General features: G+C 38.4%; 1 protein-coding gene across 2 annotated transcripts; it reads right to left on the reverse strand.

Moving 5' to 3' along the window:
* cttnbp2nla (CTTNBP2 N-terminal like a) lies at positions 1-20169 on the reverse strand. Of its 2 annotated transcripts, XM_058404014.1 has the most exons (5): positions 20019-20169; positions 14570-14677; positions 5779-6042; positions 5433-5540; positions 1-4414 (listed from the first exon to the last, which is right to left on the reverse strand). In XM_058404014.1, the coding sequence occupies exons 1-5, from the start codon at positions 20031-20033 to the stop codon at positions 3224-3226; spliced, it is 1686 nt and encodes a 561-aa protein (XP_058259997.1). In that variant the 5' UTR covers positions 20034-20169; the 3' UTR covers positions 1-3223. The 2 variants fall into 2 exon arrangements, with proteins under 2 accessions (XP_058259997.1, XP_058259998.1); XM_058404015.1 differs by lacking the exon at positions 20019-20169 and having other exon boundaries at positions 14556-14675.
* Between the last annotated feature and the right edge of the window lie 1647 nt (positions 20170-21816).

Consider the following 21816-nt stretch of genomic DNA (forward strand, 5'->3'; position numbering starts at 1 on the left):
AAATTCTGTTTAAATTCCCATTATCTGGAGTTAACAGTATACTAATCAATTCAATGTTTAATCCACAGATGGGCTTTACACCAACCAGCCATATCATTAAAACCACTGACAGGTGAATAACATTGATTATATCATTACAATAGCATCTGTCATAGAGTGGGATTTATTAAGCAGCAAGTCAACCTTGATGTTGAGAGAAAGTTAGCCCATCTGGTCCGATCCCACAGAAGAGCTAATGCATGAAAAATTGCTAAAAAAAAGAGATAATGCTGGCTCTGATAAGAAAGGTGTCGGAACACACAGTGTATCACAGCTTGCTGTGTATGTGTTATTGCCATGCTGACCCCTGTGTACTGCCTGTGTACAGTTGCTACAATGAGCAATCATGGAGCAATAATTTGCTAGGAAACCTTAGGTCCTGGCATTCTTTTATGTTATTTTGACATGTAAAACCTACCTAAACATTGCTGCAGATCAAGTACACTCCAGCAGTGCCAACAGTAATAGCAGTGGCCTCTTTCAGTAGAAAAAATGCACCCTGCTACACTTCAAAAAATATTCGGGAATGGATTGAGGAACATGACAAAGTGTTAAAGGTGCTGACTTGGCCTCCAAATTCTCCAGATGTTAATATGATCACACATCTGTGGGATGTGCTGGACAAACAAGTCTGCACACCTCACAACTTGCAACTGTCTTGGTGTCAGATACAACAGCACGCCTTCAGATTGTGTCTTGTGGAGTCCTGGCAGTCAGTGTGTTTTGGCAGCACAATGGGGACCTACACAATATTAGACAGGTGGTTTTAATGTTATGGCCGTTTGGTGTAAATAGGGTAGGGTGAGCCAGAAATTTAGCCAGGTACATTAAGTTTCCTGTTGGAAAATTAATTCATGGATTTAGTACTGTTCCACTCTAATATAAAAACATATAATGGGTCTTTTAGCCATGAACAGAACATTAAAATTAAGGAACAGTGCTGCATCTAAAAGTTCTATCTCATGGAAATATTTTCCATTTGTGGTATTCGGTTGTAAAAGTTGTTCAGATTAATTTCAAACTAAATGCTCTGGAACTTCATAGACAATTGATCATTAGTAAGAGCTCTACAGCAGGGTAACAGAGCAGCACATACTTCATGCATGTTTGCCTCTCTGTCTCCCATGTCACACATCCACACACACAGAGATATAACGAGGGGATTATGGATTTAGGGAGAGGCTCCTAGTCTGTTAGTTTCACATGGATGCTTGTCAAGTTCACACATTTTTTACACACTTAGTTCTGGAGTAGCTGTATTGGATAGTTAGTGGTGCTAGCTTAAAGTGTAAAGTACTGTCCTAAGTAATATATATATTTTTTTTCCTGAATGGGTTTTGTCCTAGATAAAAGACTGAAATATTAGCATGTTATACCTGACTCAAAAAAAAAAAAAAAAAAAAAAAAAAACAGGAAATGGGTAAGGATCTTTACCATGAGCTAATCACTTGCTTCCCCCTGGTGGTTTGCATCAAGAGAAACAAACCAAAAAAAATCAGAATACAAGCAACATGTATTTAATGCCGTGACCAAGTGTATGTATTTAATATGCAGAGGAATAGGATCCTAAATCATATAGTACTACATTATAGTACATTATATTATAATATAACACTGATATGAAGAATACATTGAACTGGGTAACTGACCAACAGGAAGAACATCATTAATAGCATATAAAATAAAATAATACGCTAATAACCATAAACCTCATACATAAACATCCAAATATTTTGGTTGTGCTACTTCATGTGATTTCTCACAGTTATAGCATTAAAGCAGAACCTAAAAGTTAATAATTGGTAAAGAATATTTTATATACATATGCACAAATTACAAAAGCTGTTAAAAGCATGCTTGCTGCATACAAACTGTCACAAACATACATTACAGTGTATAAACTAGAAAACAGACACAGATACAAATAGATGACGGAAAAAAAACCTTGTGCTATGCATCCGTAGTATAAGAACTTATGAAAACCTGGCTACTCAAAGAGAACCATACATACAATACATAAGCATATACTGAACACACGAAATGTTATGAAAAGAACAACAGTAATTGGTAACTGTATATAACTTACCTTTGACTGAATGAAAAATAAACCCTTAGTGTCTTCTTTTATAATTAACACACAATTACCCACACCATGCTCAGCAGTTGTAATGTGGTGAGCAAATATGTGTGAGCAATATTTATTTTGTTTTGAGATAATCGCCTCTTCATTTTTTGTTCACATGTACTGCTTCAAAACTTCTGTACTTACACAGACATTAGATGGTCTCATTAGACAGACCAATGAGCCAAAAGAAAACCTTGAAAACAAATCTTTGATATTTGGAGAATAATTTTTTCTATAAAAGTTTTCTTTTCTGACAGTAGTTCCAGCTGTAACATAAACTATGATTTTATACTGATGATCGATACTAATGCGCTTGAGCTAATCCGGTATTCTTTCTTTAGAAACAGCTCATTCAATGTGAATTATATGGTGGATTCTCAATGATTAAACTATACTTGATGAGATGGTGAAGTTTTCTGTTTCTGACATTTATGTTTCATTTACAGAACTCATCTGGAGTGTCAATATTTGGAAATAGTTATTCAGGGTCTTGTAAAAGTCTTTGTGAAAGTCTTCAGGACAGAGGCCTTAATACTTTCCAGTTTCTTTCTAACATATCAAGCTGCGTTTTTTGTATTATTAAGTTCATGAGTAAGGAAAAAAAAAGAGAGGCTAGAGAGCTAATGACTGTTTATAGCCGTTATAATATGACAAGTGATAACAGGAACTCACAGACGTTCCAGACCACTAAATGTAACTATAAACGGTTTTAAAGCTTTCGTTAATAAATAAAACCTGCCACTGCTGGCAAATTGAAGTGGAAGAACACTCTTCAGGCCATGATACAAAAACAAACCAGTTCAGGGTGGAATCCAGGTGTCACACCAGCCATGCATTATTACTTTCCAATAAAAGCATGCCCTGTTGTGTGTTATTCTTTACTAAGCGTTTAAATGATATGATATGGCTTCATATAATAAAGTCTGTGATTAATGGTATTACTATAGCGGGCAAAAACATGGTGATGTGGCAGCAATAGATCTGAATTAATTTTAAAAAACAAAAAACAAAAACAGAAGCCACTACAGAACCCATGGCTAGTTGACTTTGATGTGCTTGTTAGCTCCTGGAAGACAACAGCAGGTCTGGTTCTTTGCTGTTTTCTGTGCTTTTACGGCCACACCCGGCTAATATTTGAGCCATGTGGGCAGCTCGGAGGGTAGCCGGGGAGGGTGGGGTCTCAGCCAGACCGGGTTTTTTAGGGGGAATGGGTGGAGGGATCCCTCTATCAACCCTGGAGATTGTAGGTGAGCGAATTCCAGGAGACAGTGCTCCAGATGGGGCCACGGCACGGTAGTCTGTGCCAAAAGGTGAGCTGTTAGGTGTTGTCGCTGTTTTGGTGCTAAAGCGGCTAAGAGCCTGAGTCACTGTGGTGCGGCCTGTCTGTTTGGAGTTGCTGCATTCTGTTAGAGGATCCATGGTGGCGCAGGGTGAAAGATCACGAGGGGAATGAGGGACCGATGAGCCCATTTGGGGGTCTTGCTCAGCAACGGACTGAAATTTGTGACGCGCCGCATGGAAACGCTGCTGGATCCCAGCCTGGTAGGCAGCCTGTAGGCTAGAGCTTGTCTCTGGAGAGCAGCCTGTGCCACAGGTTGAGAGACTCTCATTATTTAGATTAGTGGAGGACATATTCCCATTAGTCAGTTCATTATGGTCAGGGCTTAGGATGGAAAGAAAAGCTCCATTTTCTTCTCCATTTTCATGACTTAAGCCACTCCCTCTTTCCTCTACTGGTGTTTGATGACCATTCATTTTCAGCTGGATCATGTCTGATTTTTCTGTTCCACACTCCACTGAACCATTTCTCATCTCCCCAAACTCATTTCTATGCTCCTCATTGTCCACCTCCCCCCTGAGCTGTCGTATCTCTCTCCTCAGCCTCTCTAACTCTTCTTGTAGAGCACTGCTGCACGCCTCTTCCCGTCTCAGCCGCAGACTCAGCTGCTCCCTTTCTGTATCAAACTCAGCCAGCAGCTCTTCCCTCCTTGCCTCCATCTGCATGGCACACTTCTTCTCATCTTCAAGCTCAGCCTTCAGGGTTTGATTGGTGGCACGTTGCCGTTCCAGGCGGCGACTAAGTTCATTGGCGCGCTGTCCCTCCTCATGGGCACGCACACTTGAGCGTTTGCACTCGCGGCCCAGAGCACCCATAAGCTGCTTGTGTTGTACACGCTCATCCTCCAGCTGAGCTTGTAATCGCTTGTTTTCTTTCTCCATGCGGGAGAACTTTGACTTTTCAAACTCCAACTAAACACACACAAAACCAATTATTGTAAGGCGATGAATAATTAAATGCTTTGAAATCCATTTTCATTTCATCCATTTGCAATAATTGAAATTTTGTAAACACCAAACATTTTCCAAATCCTAATTTCTATACACTAGCCAAGAAAGCTCAGAACAGTCAACAAATACCACAAAAGCATAAATTTCCTCTGTGTTTAAATATATAAAGAATATGCATACTACTCATCATTCATTAAAAAAAAAAAGCGCAATATGTAATCATGAGCATTTCCAGTATGACAAAGATAACATGATGTTTGCGGTAAACTTGCATGAACATGGCCAATGCAACACAAAAAGGAAAAATGAAGAGAAAGGCATATTGTTTTCATTCAGCTCATGAATATGAATGGAAATGTATTTATGAAAAATGGCAGCATGGTTAATGCTGAATGCGATTTTATCTATGAATAATCTATGAATGTTTAATTATAATAATAATTATTATTATTATCATTATTGTTATTATTATTATTAATAATAACAATAATAACAATAATAATAATAATAACACATTAAACAAAGGTGTTTCTCTTAATTTATTATTTCTATAAAAAAATCCCTTTCTACATGACTGCAGTAGTTTGATCCTTTCACATAGTTTAAAATTTTCACTTCTGCAATAAGTGACTAATTTATTTACGATGGATTCAAAAGTCTTTTTATACAGAAATGTTGCATCATTTGTGTGTGAACTTAAAAGTTCAGACATTCTGAGTAAAGTAGCAGTCGCTTAGGAAATGCACTGCACTGTAATAAAGTGCAGTTATAACGTCAGTTTGACTGAGCTGCCCTTTGAACTGAATTTGACTGACAGGTAGTTACATGACTTTGTAATTCACCAATGGATAACTCTCTTGTGCTGCACTCTACACTGCATACTACAAGTAATAGTAATAGTACAGTATTTACTGGTGCAGTGTGCAGTTTGCTCATATGCCAATTCCAACACAGCCATAAGTGGTGCGAGTTTCCCTACCTGCTGTAGGAGGCGCTCTCGTTCCTTCTCTAAAATGCATGTGACATCATCTCCCTCAGCTGTATCCTCAGCATGCCTCCTCTTCTCCTCCTCCAAATCAGCAATGACCTGAAACCAGCACAGAGGGGCACCAAAGAGGCAAACAATTTCAATCTATTAATCCCAGATTTCTCCTTGACCTGCTATAGCCAATCAGAATCAAGAGAATCCACTCTGACAAATCAGGAACACACAAATTCTCTGGGTCATGGTCTCTATTTAATTTGTTAGATCTGTACCTAAAAATGCATTAATAAATGCATGGTTTATTTATACATCCATTCAACCACCCAGTCATTTTGCTCACCCTTCTGTGTCTGCTCTCGGCAGCTGCAAGCTGCTTCAGCATCTTCTCCTGCATTCTCCTGCATTGCCCTACCACCAGCCTGAGCATGGTCAGTGGATCTGAGCGTTTGATGTCTGTCTCTCGTCTCTGTGAACAACTTGTGCCATTTCCTCTCCCCTGGGCAGAGCTCCGAAGAGCCTCGTTGTCTCTCTGCAGGGCCAGGAAGGGATCGCTCAGATCATACTTCCCATAGCGCTCCCACACATATGTTTCCCTGCGCTGGGCCTGCACAAATGACAAGAGGTTCAAAATAAGGAGGGGGGAAAAAAAGAAAACAAAAACCATGTGTGTGTGTGTTTGTAAGTGAGAGAGAGTCTGAGTGTCCAGTAGTCCGAAAATTTGACAAAATTGATTTGCCATATAACGGTAGAAGATTGATGACCTGTGCAAATCTGTAGCTAAAGCTAGAACATAGAGTACAGCAAAATCCTACTGTACCCTCTGTTCAGATCCTCTCTCTCTGCTCCACACATGCTTCTCTTTAGAAACAGGAAACACAATGATACAGAGCTTATGACCCTGCCACGAACAACATAAACTATCCTCTGAAGCTCACTGTGCATGATACACTTAATCTTTGGCCTTTTGCATTCATTTATTTCATGGAGAGACATTGTGGGAGGTCCATAAAGGCAGACGGGAATCGGCCTGGAGTCTGTGCTGGATGAGCAAACAACTCATGTCATGTAAGCTGCTGATGTAGGTAGGCAACAAGGCAACAAGGACACTTAGAGGGAGTCTAGTCTAAAAGTAGACATGATTAGAGAAAGGGGAAGATAAAATGGAAGAGGGTGTTTTCTATGAGCTTTGAAGCCACAGTTTTAGATACTGCATACATTACAGACAGGAGTCAGGTCAGAACATGAAGGACCATCTGATAAGTGCGAGTGTGTGTGTGTGTATGTGTGTGTGTGTGTGTTTTGACCCTTTGTGCCAGATGTGCTATAAATGATAAGTCTCCACATGCTGACCTGAGTGTATGCGTGCTAAACTGGGGACTTATGGGAACATATGGGAAAATGCTTCCCATGAATCGTAAACCGCCAGGCAGGAAAGCAGTTTTTACTTTATATGGTGGCTGTTTGAAATCAGCCAGTGATGAACTACAGGTTTGTATCCCAGTCAAGGATACATGGTGAAGGTTTGACTAAAGTTTACTACAGAAAGGCTCAGGCAAACACACAAAGACTGAACAGCTATGAGTCATCCATCCCGTCCATTCTTGGTGGTCTAACTGGTGAACACTTTGTGACCCCTGTGGCACTGTTTCTGGGACAGATAAAGGAAAACAGTGTAAGAGAGAGACGTACTGCATTGCTAACAGAGAGAGAGAGAGAGAGAGAGAGAGACAGAGAGAGAGAGAGAAAGAGAGAGAGAGATAGAGAGAGAGAAAGAGAGAGAGAGAGAGAGAGAGAGAGAGAGAGATAGAGAGAGAGAGAGAGAGAGAGAGAGAGGAAGGGAGGGAGCGTGAGGAAGGCAGTGGGCTCCTATTATTCATGGAGGCTGTTAAGCACATTCCTAGAGGAACTGTGTGTTAAGAATGCATGTTGAATACGGTAAATATGGCAACAGCTGAGTGTGTGCGTGCGTGTGTTCACTTCAGACAGCAGAAAATAAGAGAAAAGCAAGAGCTTTTTGTTTATAGGAAAGTAAATCCAGTAAAATTAATTGTTTACATACCAGCACAGGTCAGTGGGTCTAACAGATAGCTCTTCATTTCTACATATGTAAATCATAATGACAGATAGGAAATTCTGCCTTTCCCCTTAGATAAACAGCATTTGGTGCTAAAAGGTAGCCACCTGGCAGTGATTTAGCAAGGCTCTGAGAGTCTGATAGTTCCACAAAGCTGAAGGCATCATTGCACCCAATAAGATGAAGTCTTGATGAGATGAGCATGCTTTAGGCTTTTGGCATGTACTGACGGTGACAACTCGGCCGACACACAGAGATAAGACACGGTCCTGGGAAAGAATGTGGCATGGAAGTACAATTTTCCTGACCTAATGCTACTCAGTGTAGTTGAACAAAGACCTTTCAGTACTTAAGGGACTATAGTCCCTTAGCCTTCAACCCTAAGAGAGAAAAGAAATAGGGGAAAAAAAAGAAAACATTATCTGGAACCTTCTGAAAACTGGGAGGTTAACAATGAATGTAAAGAAGATGGTAGGGTTTGTTTAAGTTTGCAGAGATGATGTACAAGTGACGACTATAATTGCCTCTGTTCTGTAAAAGCTCTCCTTCTACATTCTTTAGTGAATCCCCCCCCAACTCCTCCAACTTCACATGAAACAAAACAAACTTCACACCAGGTCCTTGCATCAGGAACATAAAATGGAGCAATAGAAGCTGTGACTGAGGCTGGTACTCACACTGGTGAAACTTTCTAACTGGTCTCACTTCCTAACTCAGAAAACACTGCAATAATTAAAAACAGTTTAACACAGAACACTTGGATGGCTGATTTTATGATAATATTATCATACAAATATAAGGAAAGATTGCACTCTCTCTCTCTCTCTCACTTACACACACACACACACACACATACTCTATTAGCTGAACGGTTTATACTCTCAATGCATTTGAGGTTTGACTTTTACTCACTCATTCGCTACAAGTAGCCTCTTTATCCTATTCATAGTTACTCTTAATACATATTTTGTTTATTCCAATCTCACCTGATGCTTCAGAAATTTTAAACACCCACCTTCTGCCACATTTATTAATTTTGTTTTACCTGTCATTGATATTTTCTAGTAAGAGTTGGTTTAAAATTTTCCAAAATTATAAACAAATCAGCCATTTAAACAACCATAACCATAACCGGGATAAATGACTGAATAAAGTTGTAAAGTAATTCATGTGACTTTTTTGGGGTTCAGTCTGGACTAAATTAAAATTTGACTCAGCTTGGAACAAATTTTGAAGTAGTAACAGGAGACCTTTTATAGCAGTCTCTTCAAACAACACGGGTGACTTGCAAATGAAACTAAACTACTTAAACCTTAATCAAACTACAAGAAGTAGAAGTCAATGTCAGCGCCACCAAGTCTAGTCCTTCTTGTCACTAACTTGCATGCCAGAAGTACTTCAAACAGGAAGGAAGCTATTGAAGAAAAACTATTTCATTCATTTGACCTTGTTGTGAACATGACCCTATCTGGATCAATTCCAAAATCTTATCAGTTACATCTTACATACATTCAACTGATCGTTCTTGAAATATCACACTAATGAGAATCTCTGACGCAAGTACAGACAACCAGATCTTAACATGGTGGTGCAGGGATACAAAACGAAATTTTGGGGATACATAAATGCATAAATCTTATTTGGAAGAGCTCCAGCATGTGACTTTTGATGTAATTTACACAATATTTGTCATTCACAAGAAAGTTAGGAAAACAATGTTTGTCTCTGCTACTCAGACAATAAAATACTTTTCAAAGGTTATGTTTTCTTTAGTAAAATAGTTACTTGAGTTAAAATGGAACATTAATATCTGAGGAAAATGTGGAAAAACCAGTGGATTTGCTGCTTGTTGCTGTTCTTCCACATTACTGCTGTGACGAGATAAAAGCATAAGTGTAAAAAAGCCTTTCTGTCAGAGACGCATTGTTAAATCTCCAGTCACTTTCCACTTCTTCTGTGAATAATTACTGAGGAAGTGAGCACCCTCGATATTTTGATTTGATGAAGTGCCTTTTTCCAACTGCATGCAAGGAATTATTCTACGCTCTAATCTTATCAGCTGCACACATTATCTTGAGGAAGGTGCAGGAGAAGAGGAAAGCTCAGGAAGATTAACCTACCAGCAGCTGTTAAAAATACTATCTGTTAATGGTACATCTGAGTGTGTGTGACTGAGAGATGAAACAACAGCCTTGTTAAAGTCATAGGGGTCAGACACAAATTCACACACAAACTGGTCACATACTGGAATACCAGTTAAAATGAATACATGTTTAAATAAATAAACACAGCAATAACTATTTAAATGAGTAAATAGGTTGTGGAATCACTGGAATCATAAAAAATGATTATGTTTATTTCAAAATGACTTTTGGAAGTCATGAATAAATGCAGTGGTAAAAATGCTTTTAATGCCCTTCTTTATTCGGTAATGGTTTTGGGACATCCCTCCAAATCACTGAGAATTCCGGTGTTGTTTTTCAGGGGTTGGGCTTGGCCCGTTAGTTCCAGTGAAAGGAACTCTTAATGCTTCAGGAACCTGACTGACCTCAACTGAATAGAACACCTTTGGGATGAATTAGAGTGGAGACTGCGAGCCAGGCTTTCTGGTCCAACATCGGTGTCTGACCTCACAAATGTGCTTCTAGAGGAATGGTCAAAGATTCCTAAAACACACTGCTAAACCTTGTGGAAAGCATTGTGGAATCTGTTATAGCGACAAAGTGTGGGCCAAATGCATTTTACATTCATTTGCATGTAATGGCAGACATCCCAAAACTTTTGGCAATATGGTGTAAGTCACAATGACACTTTTATTTTATCCTGATGTAATCACACTGGGTTAGTGATTGACTAATCCTTTGCTATTGAGTATTTTGCCTGGAGCTCTCTGGCAAAGTTATGCTAGCTTTCAGGCACATGGAAGATTTAAGAGAGCTCCAGGATTTGACTGCTTTTTTTATTTAATCAAACAGATCCAGCTGTTAGACCTAACAGCTGATTCTATTTTGACACATACTGATGATGTGTTGGAAATGATCGATCATATATGTGCTCTTCAAGATATAGGTCTAGACATTGATAATGAAGTAGTGATTCGATAAGACTGATGGAGCTGTCTTCTTTTGGAAGATGCCCTTGAGGAAGTCAACACAAGCACAGGTGCAGGCCCAGTGAAATACAACATAGTTGTGTTGTCTGGTCTACCAGCCCAGAAAATGGCTTGTTAGAGAATGTTGTTTTGACATGAATGTGTAATTATCTTCTCTTGCCCAACCAATGTGTGACTGATTGCAACAGAACAAAATAAAGGTGTCAAGTAAAAGTCTGATTGTGAAATGAAAAAGAAACCATTATGAAATTGCCTTTTAAAAAACATTGTGTTATCATGAATTAAAAAGGAACTGAAATTTGATATGAAAATTCAAGTTCAAGTTATACATATACAAATTATACACAATAAAACAAGTAGTGAAATGATTTTATTATATAATAATATTATATAATATACTACAATAGTATTATAGTTTATAATTAAGCTGTAGTAGTAGTAGTGTAGTAGTAGTATTTCGTTCACTATATCTTAACTCTTTACTGTTTTTATTGCTGTATTTATTCATTTTTATTATTTATATCCTATACATTTTTTAAATTCTGAATAAAATTGTATTTCATAACATTGGATATCTCCTCAACCTCAAAAGAAAGCAAAGCAAGCTAACAAAGCGATTGAACAAATTATACAACAGCATTCATCTTTTTGAACAGAAGCTTTGGGTTATGCTTTTGTCTCACAGTTAGGTTTCTTCCCTTCCCTTTTAGCTAACAGAAGCCATAAGACATGGAAAGCATGACAAGTTGGTTGGGCCTACTTCCTTCTTTCTCTACAAGATGTGCAAAAAAAGTGGATCACTTCCATAATTTGTATGAAACACAGACTCGGGCGTTTATGCAGGAACTAGGAACAAGAACAATAATCCTAGTGTAATTAGTGATTAATGCACTGGAGAATATTAAAACAGTAAAGCACAAACGTTTCAAAAAAGCAGGCTGTCAGACCCCTACATGTCATATCAATGTCTCTGTGTTGTTTTTACACATTAAAAGTCAATGACACATACTGACTAAGCGTCAGTGGATGAGTGTGATGGAGATGACAGAATGGGCTTAGTACACGATGTTGAAAGATCACTATAGAAAGCCAAAGAAAACACACAGAAGAACACGGCCAAATTCCCCAAAACACTCTGAGCCAACTTGTCTGGAGCAAAGAAGTCTAAAAACAAGTATCGATTTTCTTATTTGATTAATAGCTGCCATAATTCCACAGCGCTGACAAACATGACCCAAATCTGTTGTATCTTTGCTGACACACAATTAACAACTCATTTTTTAAAAAATTATATTATTTTCTCTCAAAACACATTTGGATAAATTATTTTCATATCAAATCAAGATTTAAAAGTAAACATAAAGAAATTGTTATCCTGAAAAAAATATTATTCCCAAGTATTTAAGAGTGCTGAATATAATGGTAGTGTAAGGTCTGGGCATAAATATACTTCTAAAACGCCTTCACGTGTAACAACATGTAACAAAAGTGCTTTCAACACAAAGGAAATGAGAGCTGCGGATGTGCTGCTGATGTTGGGTAATGGATCTAAAAATGCACCATTTTAAAGTTACCATTAAGAACAAATCATGAATAAAGGAGCATGAACATACTGCTATATTTTAAAAATCAGCTAATAGACATTAACTTCATATAAAGAAGCCTAAGAGTATTTCATAAAGTGCCACTGGATCTGCAGTTGGAAATGTGCTGTCAGATGAAGACTTCGTCAGTGTGTTCACTGGAAAAGAGTACTATAAGGTAGGTACTGCATGGGAAAAATCTGGAGGTGGATCATTAATACTTTAGGGCTGTTTTGCGGCTGGTGGTTCAGGGGATCTAGAGAAGATTAATGGCATCATTAATTCTACTATGTGTCAGGAAATTTTTGCTGAAAAAGTGTCGCCTCTGCCAGGAGATTGTACAATGGCCACCCCAGAAGCATCTATGTACTTAAATTCAAATTTTCCTTTCATTGCAGCTCAAGTTCAATAAGGATGCCAATAATTCACTCAGAACATCACATTACATTTATACTTCCTTCCACCTCTGTTTGGAATAATTGTTAATGTCACCCTGTACTCCAAGCAAACATACACAAATCCAGGCAGCTACCTAATGAGGAATTCATGAGAAACCATCTATCACTACATGTATGTGCTACTATGTAAACACCACCAAATAAAGCACACAAACCTAAGTTGAAGAAAATGCATGAGTTACTAATTTTAACGTAAACTAATGATCTACTGAAATAGGTACGGTCGCAGTTGGCTATCATAAAGCTACAGCACGACTTCAGAGTTTATTTAAACTCTGCCGGTCTTGCTCAAAGAAGACAAACTAAAGTCACAGTTGATTTAATTTGGAGAAGAAGTGATTGCTATGTGTTGTAAGTGAAACCAGTACAGGTTTAATACTTCAAGCTGAACCTTAGCTGTGCTTGGAAGGCTGGTTTCCATAACTGTGGCTTCAGGGCCATCAATGAAGTTGGCGTGCACTCCATGGCTCAGTGCAGGAAATAAAAACAAGCTTGAGAGACGCACAGGAAAATAAGCAGTGGTGTAATTAGGCAGCGGAGACGTGCTGCATAAACATCTGGATTGTACAACTGTAGGATGTCTCTGGCATCCTGTATGCCACACAAGGCTCTACACCTGTCTAACTAATAACAGTGAGAAGATTCCCACACAGCATGAAGCTAAAACCAAGTTTAATTCTGAATCCAGGTTTGTCTATACAAACATTCAGTGATTGCACACAATCTAAATCTGAATCTGAACTTAATGTGGCTCTAAAACTAGGTAATATAATGATACTAATGGTTCCAATTTATGGCAGTGCCCATGCTAGTTAGTTATGGAATTGCTTTAATTCAGACAGTTCTGATGCAAAACAAATGCAAAACTTTCTTTACAGGCCCAGGAGGTGAAAGCAATTCACTTGATTCAGTATTAGTGTGGTAGTTAACAGCAGGGTTTAAATGATTACATTTAGGTTAGATTTACTCAGTAAGCAAGTGCATACCAGGACATGAACTTCTTGGGTTGCTGGAGAATGCAGCTTAAATCAAGTGGTAAACTGCTTCTAAGCCTAAACACCAACAGAAGACTGATAGCATAGTGGTTGGTTTATATTTAAAGTTGTGCCCACTAAGGATTAAACCCGAATGCAGATAAGAACCACAATGAAGATTTTGGATAACACCCACACAAACACCGAGCACTTTGTATTCAAGGATAATCTTAAGCAGTATTTCCAATATTAGTGTTTCTATTAGATCCTTTGTACTTGCTGGTGTTTTCCTTTATTTCACATTCTCTACTTACTTAGCATAGTTATATTGTTGAGGCATTTGACAACACTTTAGGATATAGAATTTAGAATAAGTGCCTTCCTCAAAGCTACCTTCTCTAGCTGGTAGCTGTCACACGATAGAGGAAAGCTGGTCAGCTGGTAGAAACGCTCAAGAGAAATAAAAACTGTGTTTCCAAAAAATATCTATATACACACGTGGACAGAATTTTAGGAGCACATGGTGGTGGTAACATTAGACCAAGTGTTGCTCACTCACAGATCTGCATGGACCAGCTACGATGAATGATTCTATGTAGGCGGCCGAAATTCCACTGGTTACTCAATAGGCAAGCAAGGACTTGAACTTGAACAAGCAGCTACAGGGAGTCAATGGAATGGAGGTGAAGAAGGGCAATTAACAATGCACACACTGAAGTGTATTTTAGTTGATCTCTAAATTATTTGTGGGTGGGGGTAGTGGTGTCTTAGTCGAGTTTCTGACTGGGGATTCAGAACAGAAATTTCCCACAAAGATATCCAATCTCTTAGCTTTGGTCATATGCCAATTTGTGTGTGCATTAGGGTAAAGAATAGCAGCATCAGACATAGAGCAGATCTAAAGAGCAGAACTCACTCTCACTCACTCACCCTGAGTGCCTGGATGACGAGGTCTCGGGCCTCCAGTTCTCCCTCCAGAACACTGAAGAGCAGCAGCACATCTTTCTTACTCAGAGAGTCAACATTCAGCCTGGACTCCTGCATGCAAAACAAAAGAGTGAATAAGCTACGCATATGGGTTTAGAGTTTAGAGTGATTCAAGGGCATATGAGCTCAGTTCCTGATGCCAGGAAATAAGCCTTAGTCACATCAGAGACTAGAAAATGGTGTGGTACCAGGAAACTTTAAGCAGAATACACTAAGCAAACTGACTAGAAATTATTTGTTAATATTGGTCATTAACAACATCCTGACTGTTATTCTTAGAGTCTTGGCTAATGTTAAGTAAATCACAGAAAATAAGACAATGCACACTGAGACTGCCTTTATATTGAAATTTCTGATAATTAACATACTCGCCAGGCATTTTATTAGGAACAACTACAATGTACACATACCCATTCATGCAATTATCTAATCAGCTAATGATGAGCAATGCATAAAACCACGCAGATACAGGCCAGCAGCTTTGGGTTGTGTTCACATCAATGTTAGCTTAGTGATTCTGAGAATGGCATGATTGTTGCTCCCAGACAGGATGTATTATGTATTTCTATAACTGCTAATCTTTCACACACAAACAGTAGAGTTTACTCAGTATGGTGTAATAAAGAACAAACATCTAGTGAGCAGCAGTTCTGTAGACAAAAGAATGGCCAATCTTGTTTGAGCTGAGAGAAAAGCTACAATAATTCAGATAACAACTCTGTACAATTGTGGTGAGCTGAAAAGCATCTCAGAATGCATCATTTCAACCGAGAGGTCAATGGGCTACAAGAGAAAAGACTTTGGTCAGGCCAGAACAGAAAGCTGAGGAAAGCCCAGTGTATGTTTTAAACTAATATATTTATATACTGGTGAAGATGTCTTTTTTTTTTATTACTTTACACTTTCATTTAATAGTATGAAGTCAGCCCTGCTTATCACTTATGTTGTACTAGCTATAAACAGCAGGTCCCTTAATAGTTTCCTTTTTTCTGACTCTGTGCTGACTCTGAAGACTCCTTTCAAAAAGGCTAAATAAATGTATCCTCCCAGAAAACCTCAATGACGTACATTTTCATTCTGTTTTTATGAGTAATATAGCTCTGTTACTATTGGCTGTTATTATAGAACAGAGAACATATGATGTGATACAGCGGCATCTCGATACAATCCATTTTTGATGCATTATGAAACGTTTTCAGCAAAAAAAATCTGAATATTTGCCTAGGGTTTTGGATTTCAAGCAAAAAAAACATTAAAGAGAAAAAAAACAGTGGTTATGTGATCAATTCAGATTCTTGAATACATATGACAAAAAAAGTGTATTTCAGTGTAACACAATAAACTATTGTCCTACTATCACACCTATCACACACTCGCAATGTGGAACAATGTTAAGGTGCAATAAATGCCCCTTTTCACTGTGTGCAACAAATGTATTACAAATGGCAATGAATAATATAATATGTGCAATAATGATATATGGATGTATTCTACTTTTGTCATTTTATATATGTATTTATTATACGTTTTATACATCTAGCACCAACTGGTACTGTGGTTTAAATTTTCTTGTACTGCTGTGCAATGACAATAAAAGCTTTCTATGCTATTCTGTTCTTTGGCTGGTGTTACTCTGGGTGGTGTGTCTGAAACATTAGGCTTTGCTTATTCTGCTCTTAGTGAGCTGTACTAACCGAATCTCATAACTCTTAGTAGCTGTATGTGTTTTTTTGAATCCTGCATTCTCCACTACTAAATATGAACTTTCCAGTTGCTGCAGTGATTTCTTTAATGTCTTAACCCACCACTCACTGGGGCCACTTTATACCACTGGCACCATGTTACACCAGGCCTAAAAGACTTGAAGAATTGCTTGCATGTAGACTTGTGCAAGGTATTATAACCATGTATTCAGACCCTTGGCTGAGGCACTGCAAACTGAACTCAGATGCATCAGGTGCATGTTTGTGATTATTTTAAGCTGCCTCTAGAACCATCTGTAATAAAACTGAGTATACATGATTTAGAATGGAATCTTAGAAAGTGAATGTCAGATAAAATAGTATAGCATGAGTCAAAAGAACTCTCTGCAGACCTCTGCTATCATTTTTTTAGAGACATAAATCTAGGCAAGAGCAGAAAACCATTTCTAAAGCTTTGAATGTTCCCATGATCACACTGTGAAATACAAGAAGTTTAGAACCACTACGTCTCGTCCTACTCCTGGCCATCCATCCAAACTCAATAACTGGAAACCCAAGTACACAACAGCCATTCTGAACATAGGTTTAGAAGTAGAAAATCCACTCCTGAACAAAAGGACTCAAAAATTTGAGCTTAAGTGATACATCCGGTGAAATCCTGGTACTACTAATCAACTGGTATCATCCCTATGGTGATACCAACCAAATGAGAGCATCATGCTATGAGGGTGACATACAGTGGCAGCGACAGGTAGACTGGTCAGAATTGAGGGAAAGATAAATAGAGCCAAATACAAAGAAGCTCTTGAAGAAAGCCTGCTCTTGAGTACACATGACCTTAGACTGGGGTGAGAGTTCACCTTTCAGCATGACAAAGACACAAAGCATACAGCTAAGACAATGCTGGAGTGGCTACAGGACAAGTCTCTGAATGTCCATGAAGTAACTCTGCAAAAGCACAGACTCAAAACCCATAGAACATCTATGGAGACAGCTGAACTTGGCAGTTCATGGATGCTCCACATTCAATGTCTGTGCTTGAGAGTATCTGTCAGAATGAACACGAGGAACTTCCCAAATCCAGGTGTACCAACCTTGTAGAGACTTGTAGAGAATAATATGCATTTTTCACACTTTCTACAGTTTGCAGTCTGTTTTGGATAAATATCAGCAGCCAAGTTAATACTCATAACATCTACTGAGTATAATTTTTAATGCACCGGAATGCTCTTGGAAAGCATCATAAAATTCTAAGTGTACTCCTGATTTCAGACCATTCCAAACATCCATGCAATAAAACTAAAAATGCAGGTCTTCCTGGAGGTATCACAGAGTAGGGATAAAAATAGGGAAGGCATGTGGGAATAATTAACCCAGGTACAGGACTGAGTAGGTGCACTGTTTGGGGAGTAAAGGAATTGCCTGATATAGCCCAGTCAATGCCTGGAGAAAAAACACTCAGGGTCAAACAAAGGGAGCTGGAGAAATCTGATGCTTACTTGGTAGCTTGCGCATACAAACCAGACTGCTGGGAATCCCCAGTCCTTTAACTGCAGACCATTTAACACCAGTCTCTGCACTTCTACAGCATCTGTCACATTATTACCATTTCTTATCAGATAATATGATTTTTGCGGCAGTAGAGAAATACATAAAACATGCAAAAAGATAGACGAGAGAGAAGAGAGAAATTCTCTATTTTTATAAACTCTGGCATACAAATGTATATGCATGGACATCTTTATGGTCCATCTCCTTTCCTGTCACGAGGTTCATGAGAGGGAAAAAAAAAGATCAGTAAACACATTCCACGCTATCAACACTGTCATGTCTCAGTAGTTCTCAAAATATTTAAAGTCCAAAATGATGCGTGGCTTAACTGGCTGCAAATGGACTAGAACGGAATCTTATGGAAATTACATAAGTTTCTCTTATTGAGCTCAATAAACAATGACAAAAAAATAAAAATATTTTTTGGTCAATTTAATTCCCGTCATCATGCATAAAGCGCATTGAGCTCAAACTGAGCACTCTTACCTCTCTGCTCAGCCAGTACTTTGCTTTCTGCAAAACTGCAGGCTCACACTGAGATTAGTCTGGTCAGCCAAAGTTTCCACATCATGAAGTGATGAGGATTGAGTTACATAATATGCTCTGAAACCACAATTTGGGCTACTGTACTAGATCAAAAAATAAAAATAAATAAAAAATTCAGACTGCAAAGACCTACAGTCTTCTCCCTCATCAAACTGTTACCACTAATCTCAACGTGGCTGTGTTAACACTTTCATGTTTGCACTAACTTGCCAAGTTGTTCCATACATGCTGTTTTTGTTTTATGGACTAAATTGGTACCAAGTAGCTCTGTGGTCTTTAGTGGTGTTGACAGCTTGCGTGGTTTGTGTCAGACCACACAAAAAAACAAAAATTATTACTGAAAATAATCTTCCTATCCCAAGATATATATTATATGGATATATATGATACGGCTATGCATCCAGCAGCACAGAAGGGAAGAAACATTAGGGATAAAGGCTGATAAAATACATACTGCAGGGCTCATAATAATAATTCTTAAAAATGATATTTAGGGTGTTTTCTAACTGTTACAATGATCGTATCCCACCTGTAAGCCATACAGGCCATCACAATGAACCACAAAGCTGGTCAAACCTTAACCATGTCACTTTAAGTGTACATCAGCCCTTCAGCCCACAGTTCTCCACATCTGCATATCTTAGCAGTCTTTACCAAAGATCCGATTTCCATACAGCGGACAAAGCGATGGCTTCTACACTCAATGAAGTGCACTAAATGTTCATTTGGGATTTAGCCTAGTCTTGCAGGACTCCTTATATGGATCAGTAATATGGCATTTCCTCTCTGGCCCTGAGCATTCAGCAGGGCTACAGTGTTAAACATGTCCAGCCACTTCAGAAAGTGTGCTGAAATTCCTCCAGGCTCCACACAAGACAACTCTTGACTCAATTCCAAGTGCCTATTCCTATTGGATATAACATCCGTGATTTCCTCCCTCTATTTTCTGCAAAGCACTTCATTGCAGAAAGACCCATTTGGATAGAAAGTAACGAAACTCTAGGAAGCGCACGTGCAAAATAACACATGCAATCTGATTACTCTGCACTTTAATAGTGCAATATCTAACTTTATTAGTGTTATTTCTGCCTACATCTCTAGCATTAGATTCCTTTGTGCTTTTGTAGAACATCAAGGTTATTTTACATGAATGAGACATATGCAAAACAATATCAGCAATACAAAGTTATATTAAAACAGTGCTGTAAAGCTTTGTGTGTTAGTGGTGTAAAAGCCTTGTGTGTAGGAACTGTGAGAACTGTAACACTGTGTTACTGACAGGAATCCTGTGGTTATTTGATATCTGACTCCTGCACTGCACAGTAACAAAGAGCAGGCTGTCCAACTTCTACACAAAAACTGCATCACTTGTGATACTTTAAATATCCCCAAATGCATTTAAAGGCAATTAAAAACCCCGTTATCTACAGTGAACAGAGTTACTGAACTGCTGTAGAATCGCGTGATTTGCACTAAGTTTGCAAACTTTTGCGCTACACTTTCATCCCACGCATGTAAAAGGAAGAAAAATGTGGGGGAGAAGAAGAAAACAAAAACAAACATTTCTTATTTTATACGATGGAAATTCTTACCGTTGTCGGCGCCATTCCAGCTTCGTTCAGTTTCTAACACTGGTCATCAGATTTAGGTTTTAAGACGGGTAACCTACATACCGCATTTCATGATGAAGAGACAACGGGAACGAGTAACAATGATTGACATTCCAGGCAGCCAATAAGCGAGCGGGATTTAATATTACGGACCAATAGGAAAGCGATGTAGGCAACAGGAGGCAGGAATTAAAGAAGTTGGACGATGGGTTCTTCTGTTCTTTGTGCAGCCTCCGTCTCCCTCTAACTCTCCCACTGTGGCTGGGACAGTGTAGGGAAGATGATCGAGCTGTTTTGTCAGTGTTATAGTATAGATGCTGTTTCTAACATTCTAGTACATTAAAGATCTACAGACGTTGTTATGACAAACATCGTGTGATGTGTATTGTGCATGTGTTTCTTGAAATTTTTAACTTATACTTACCTACATTGTGAAGCTCAAATGCCCTTTACCTTCTACAGAAATCCTATAACTTTAGAGTTAAGTCCAAGATTTTACAGACACCTAGGTTAAAGACATTCAAACTCAATGTTTCATAACTCCACACATTTCAATTTACTATACATTTTCTTGCTTTAAGTCAGTTAGCATGTCTATTTTATTTCTGGAAGTGTTAAAATAATCGAGACTGATTCCTTTTAGGCTTTGTTTACTAGAAAAGTTCACATGCACGCTTAAAGTCGGCAGTCCCCAAACTACGGCCCGCGGGACGAACGTGGCTTGGCCTCACATTTGGGCCTCTGAACAATGCCAAAGAGAGAAAATTTAATTTTAAATATGTTTAACTTATATCTTATCTATATTTAATAATAAAAGTTGGCTTTCAAACTACAATTTCCGTTAGTTATTAACGTTGCCTAATTATTTGTTAAATTCACCTACCAACAGAATGGTACATTCAACATAAAGTACCATTTGTGTGTCATTATGATAGTAATAATGCTCTTTTAATAGGCTATATATCTTTTGAAAAGTAGTGATCATTTGTCTGTACGTTGCATAACAAAATAATAAACTATTCTAGCATTAGGAGGCATAATAAAAACATTTAAAATAATCATAAAATCTTCACAATAATACTAGTAGTCACTCCAGCCCACATCATTTTCTAGTTCAGACCGACCCAGCCCCGTTTAAACAAAGGAAAAATTATGTGACCCTCACAGATAAAAAGTTTGGAGACCCTTTCTTAAAGTATTCGGTGGTATTGCCTTTATTCACTTGAGCTTAAATCAAACTTGGGGTAGCCTTCCACATATTTCTCGCAGTAATCTTGCAAGATGTTTTGCTCATTCTTCCTAATAGAACCAGTGTAACTCAGTCAGGTTTGTGAGCCTTCTTAATCGGACATGTTTTTTTTTTATTACATTTCAGTCAACAATTTTGACCAAGTTCTTGCTTTCTGGCATATCTATTTGCTAAAATGCCCCAGGCCCTTTTCCTGCAAAACATCCCTTCAACATGATGCCACCACCCTCATGTTTCACAGCTGTAATTGTGTTATTTACATTAAAAAGCCTCAAACTTTTTTCCAAACAAATTTTGTTTAATATGACCGGCCTTTTGAATACTCCTTCAAAAGGCTATGTCTTCATTATGGTAATCAACTGCAGAATCTCTTCTGGCTTTGGAGCTTCTTCCTTGTTCTGACAGGCTTTTAGTCCATGGTGATGTAGGACTCTCTTAATGGTGGCTGTACATACTTTGGTACCTGTTTTTTCTCTACCAGTCCCTTTGTTGTTGTCTTTGGGATCCCTTGAACCTTCTGGACCAAATTGT

Source organism: Hemibagrus wyckioides, linkage group LG11 (genome assembly GCF_019097595.1).
Source record: "Hemibagrus wyckioides isolate EC202008001 linkage group LG11, SWU_Hwy_1.0, whole genome shotgun sequence".
Taxonomy (NCBI): domain Eukaryota; kingdom Metazoa; phylum Chordata; class Actinopteri; order Siluriformes; family Bagridae; genus Hemibagrus; species Hemibagrus wyckioides.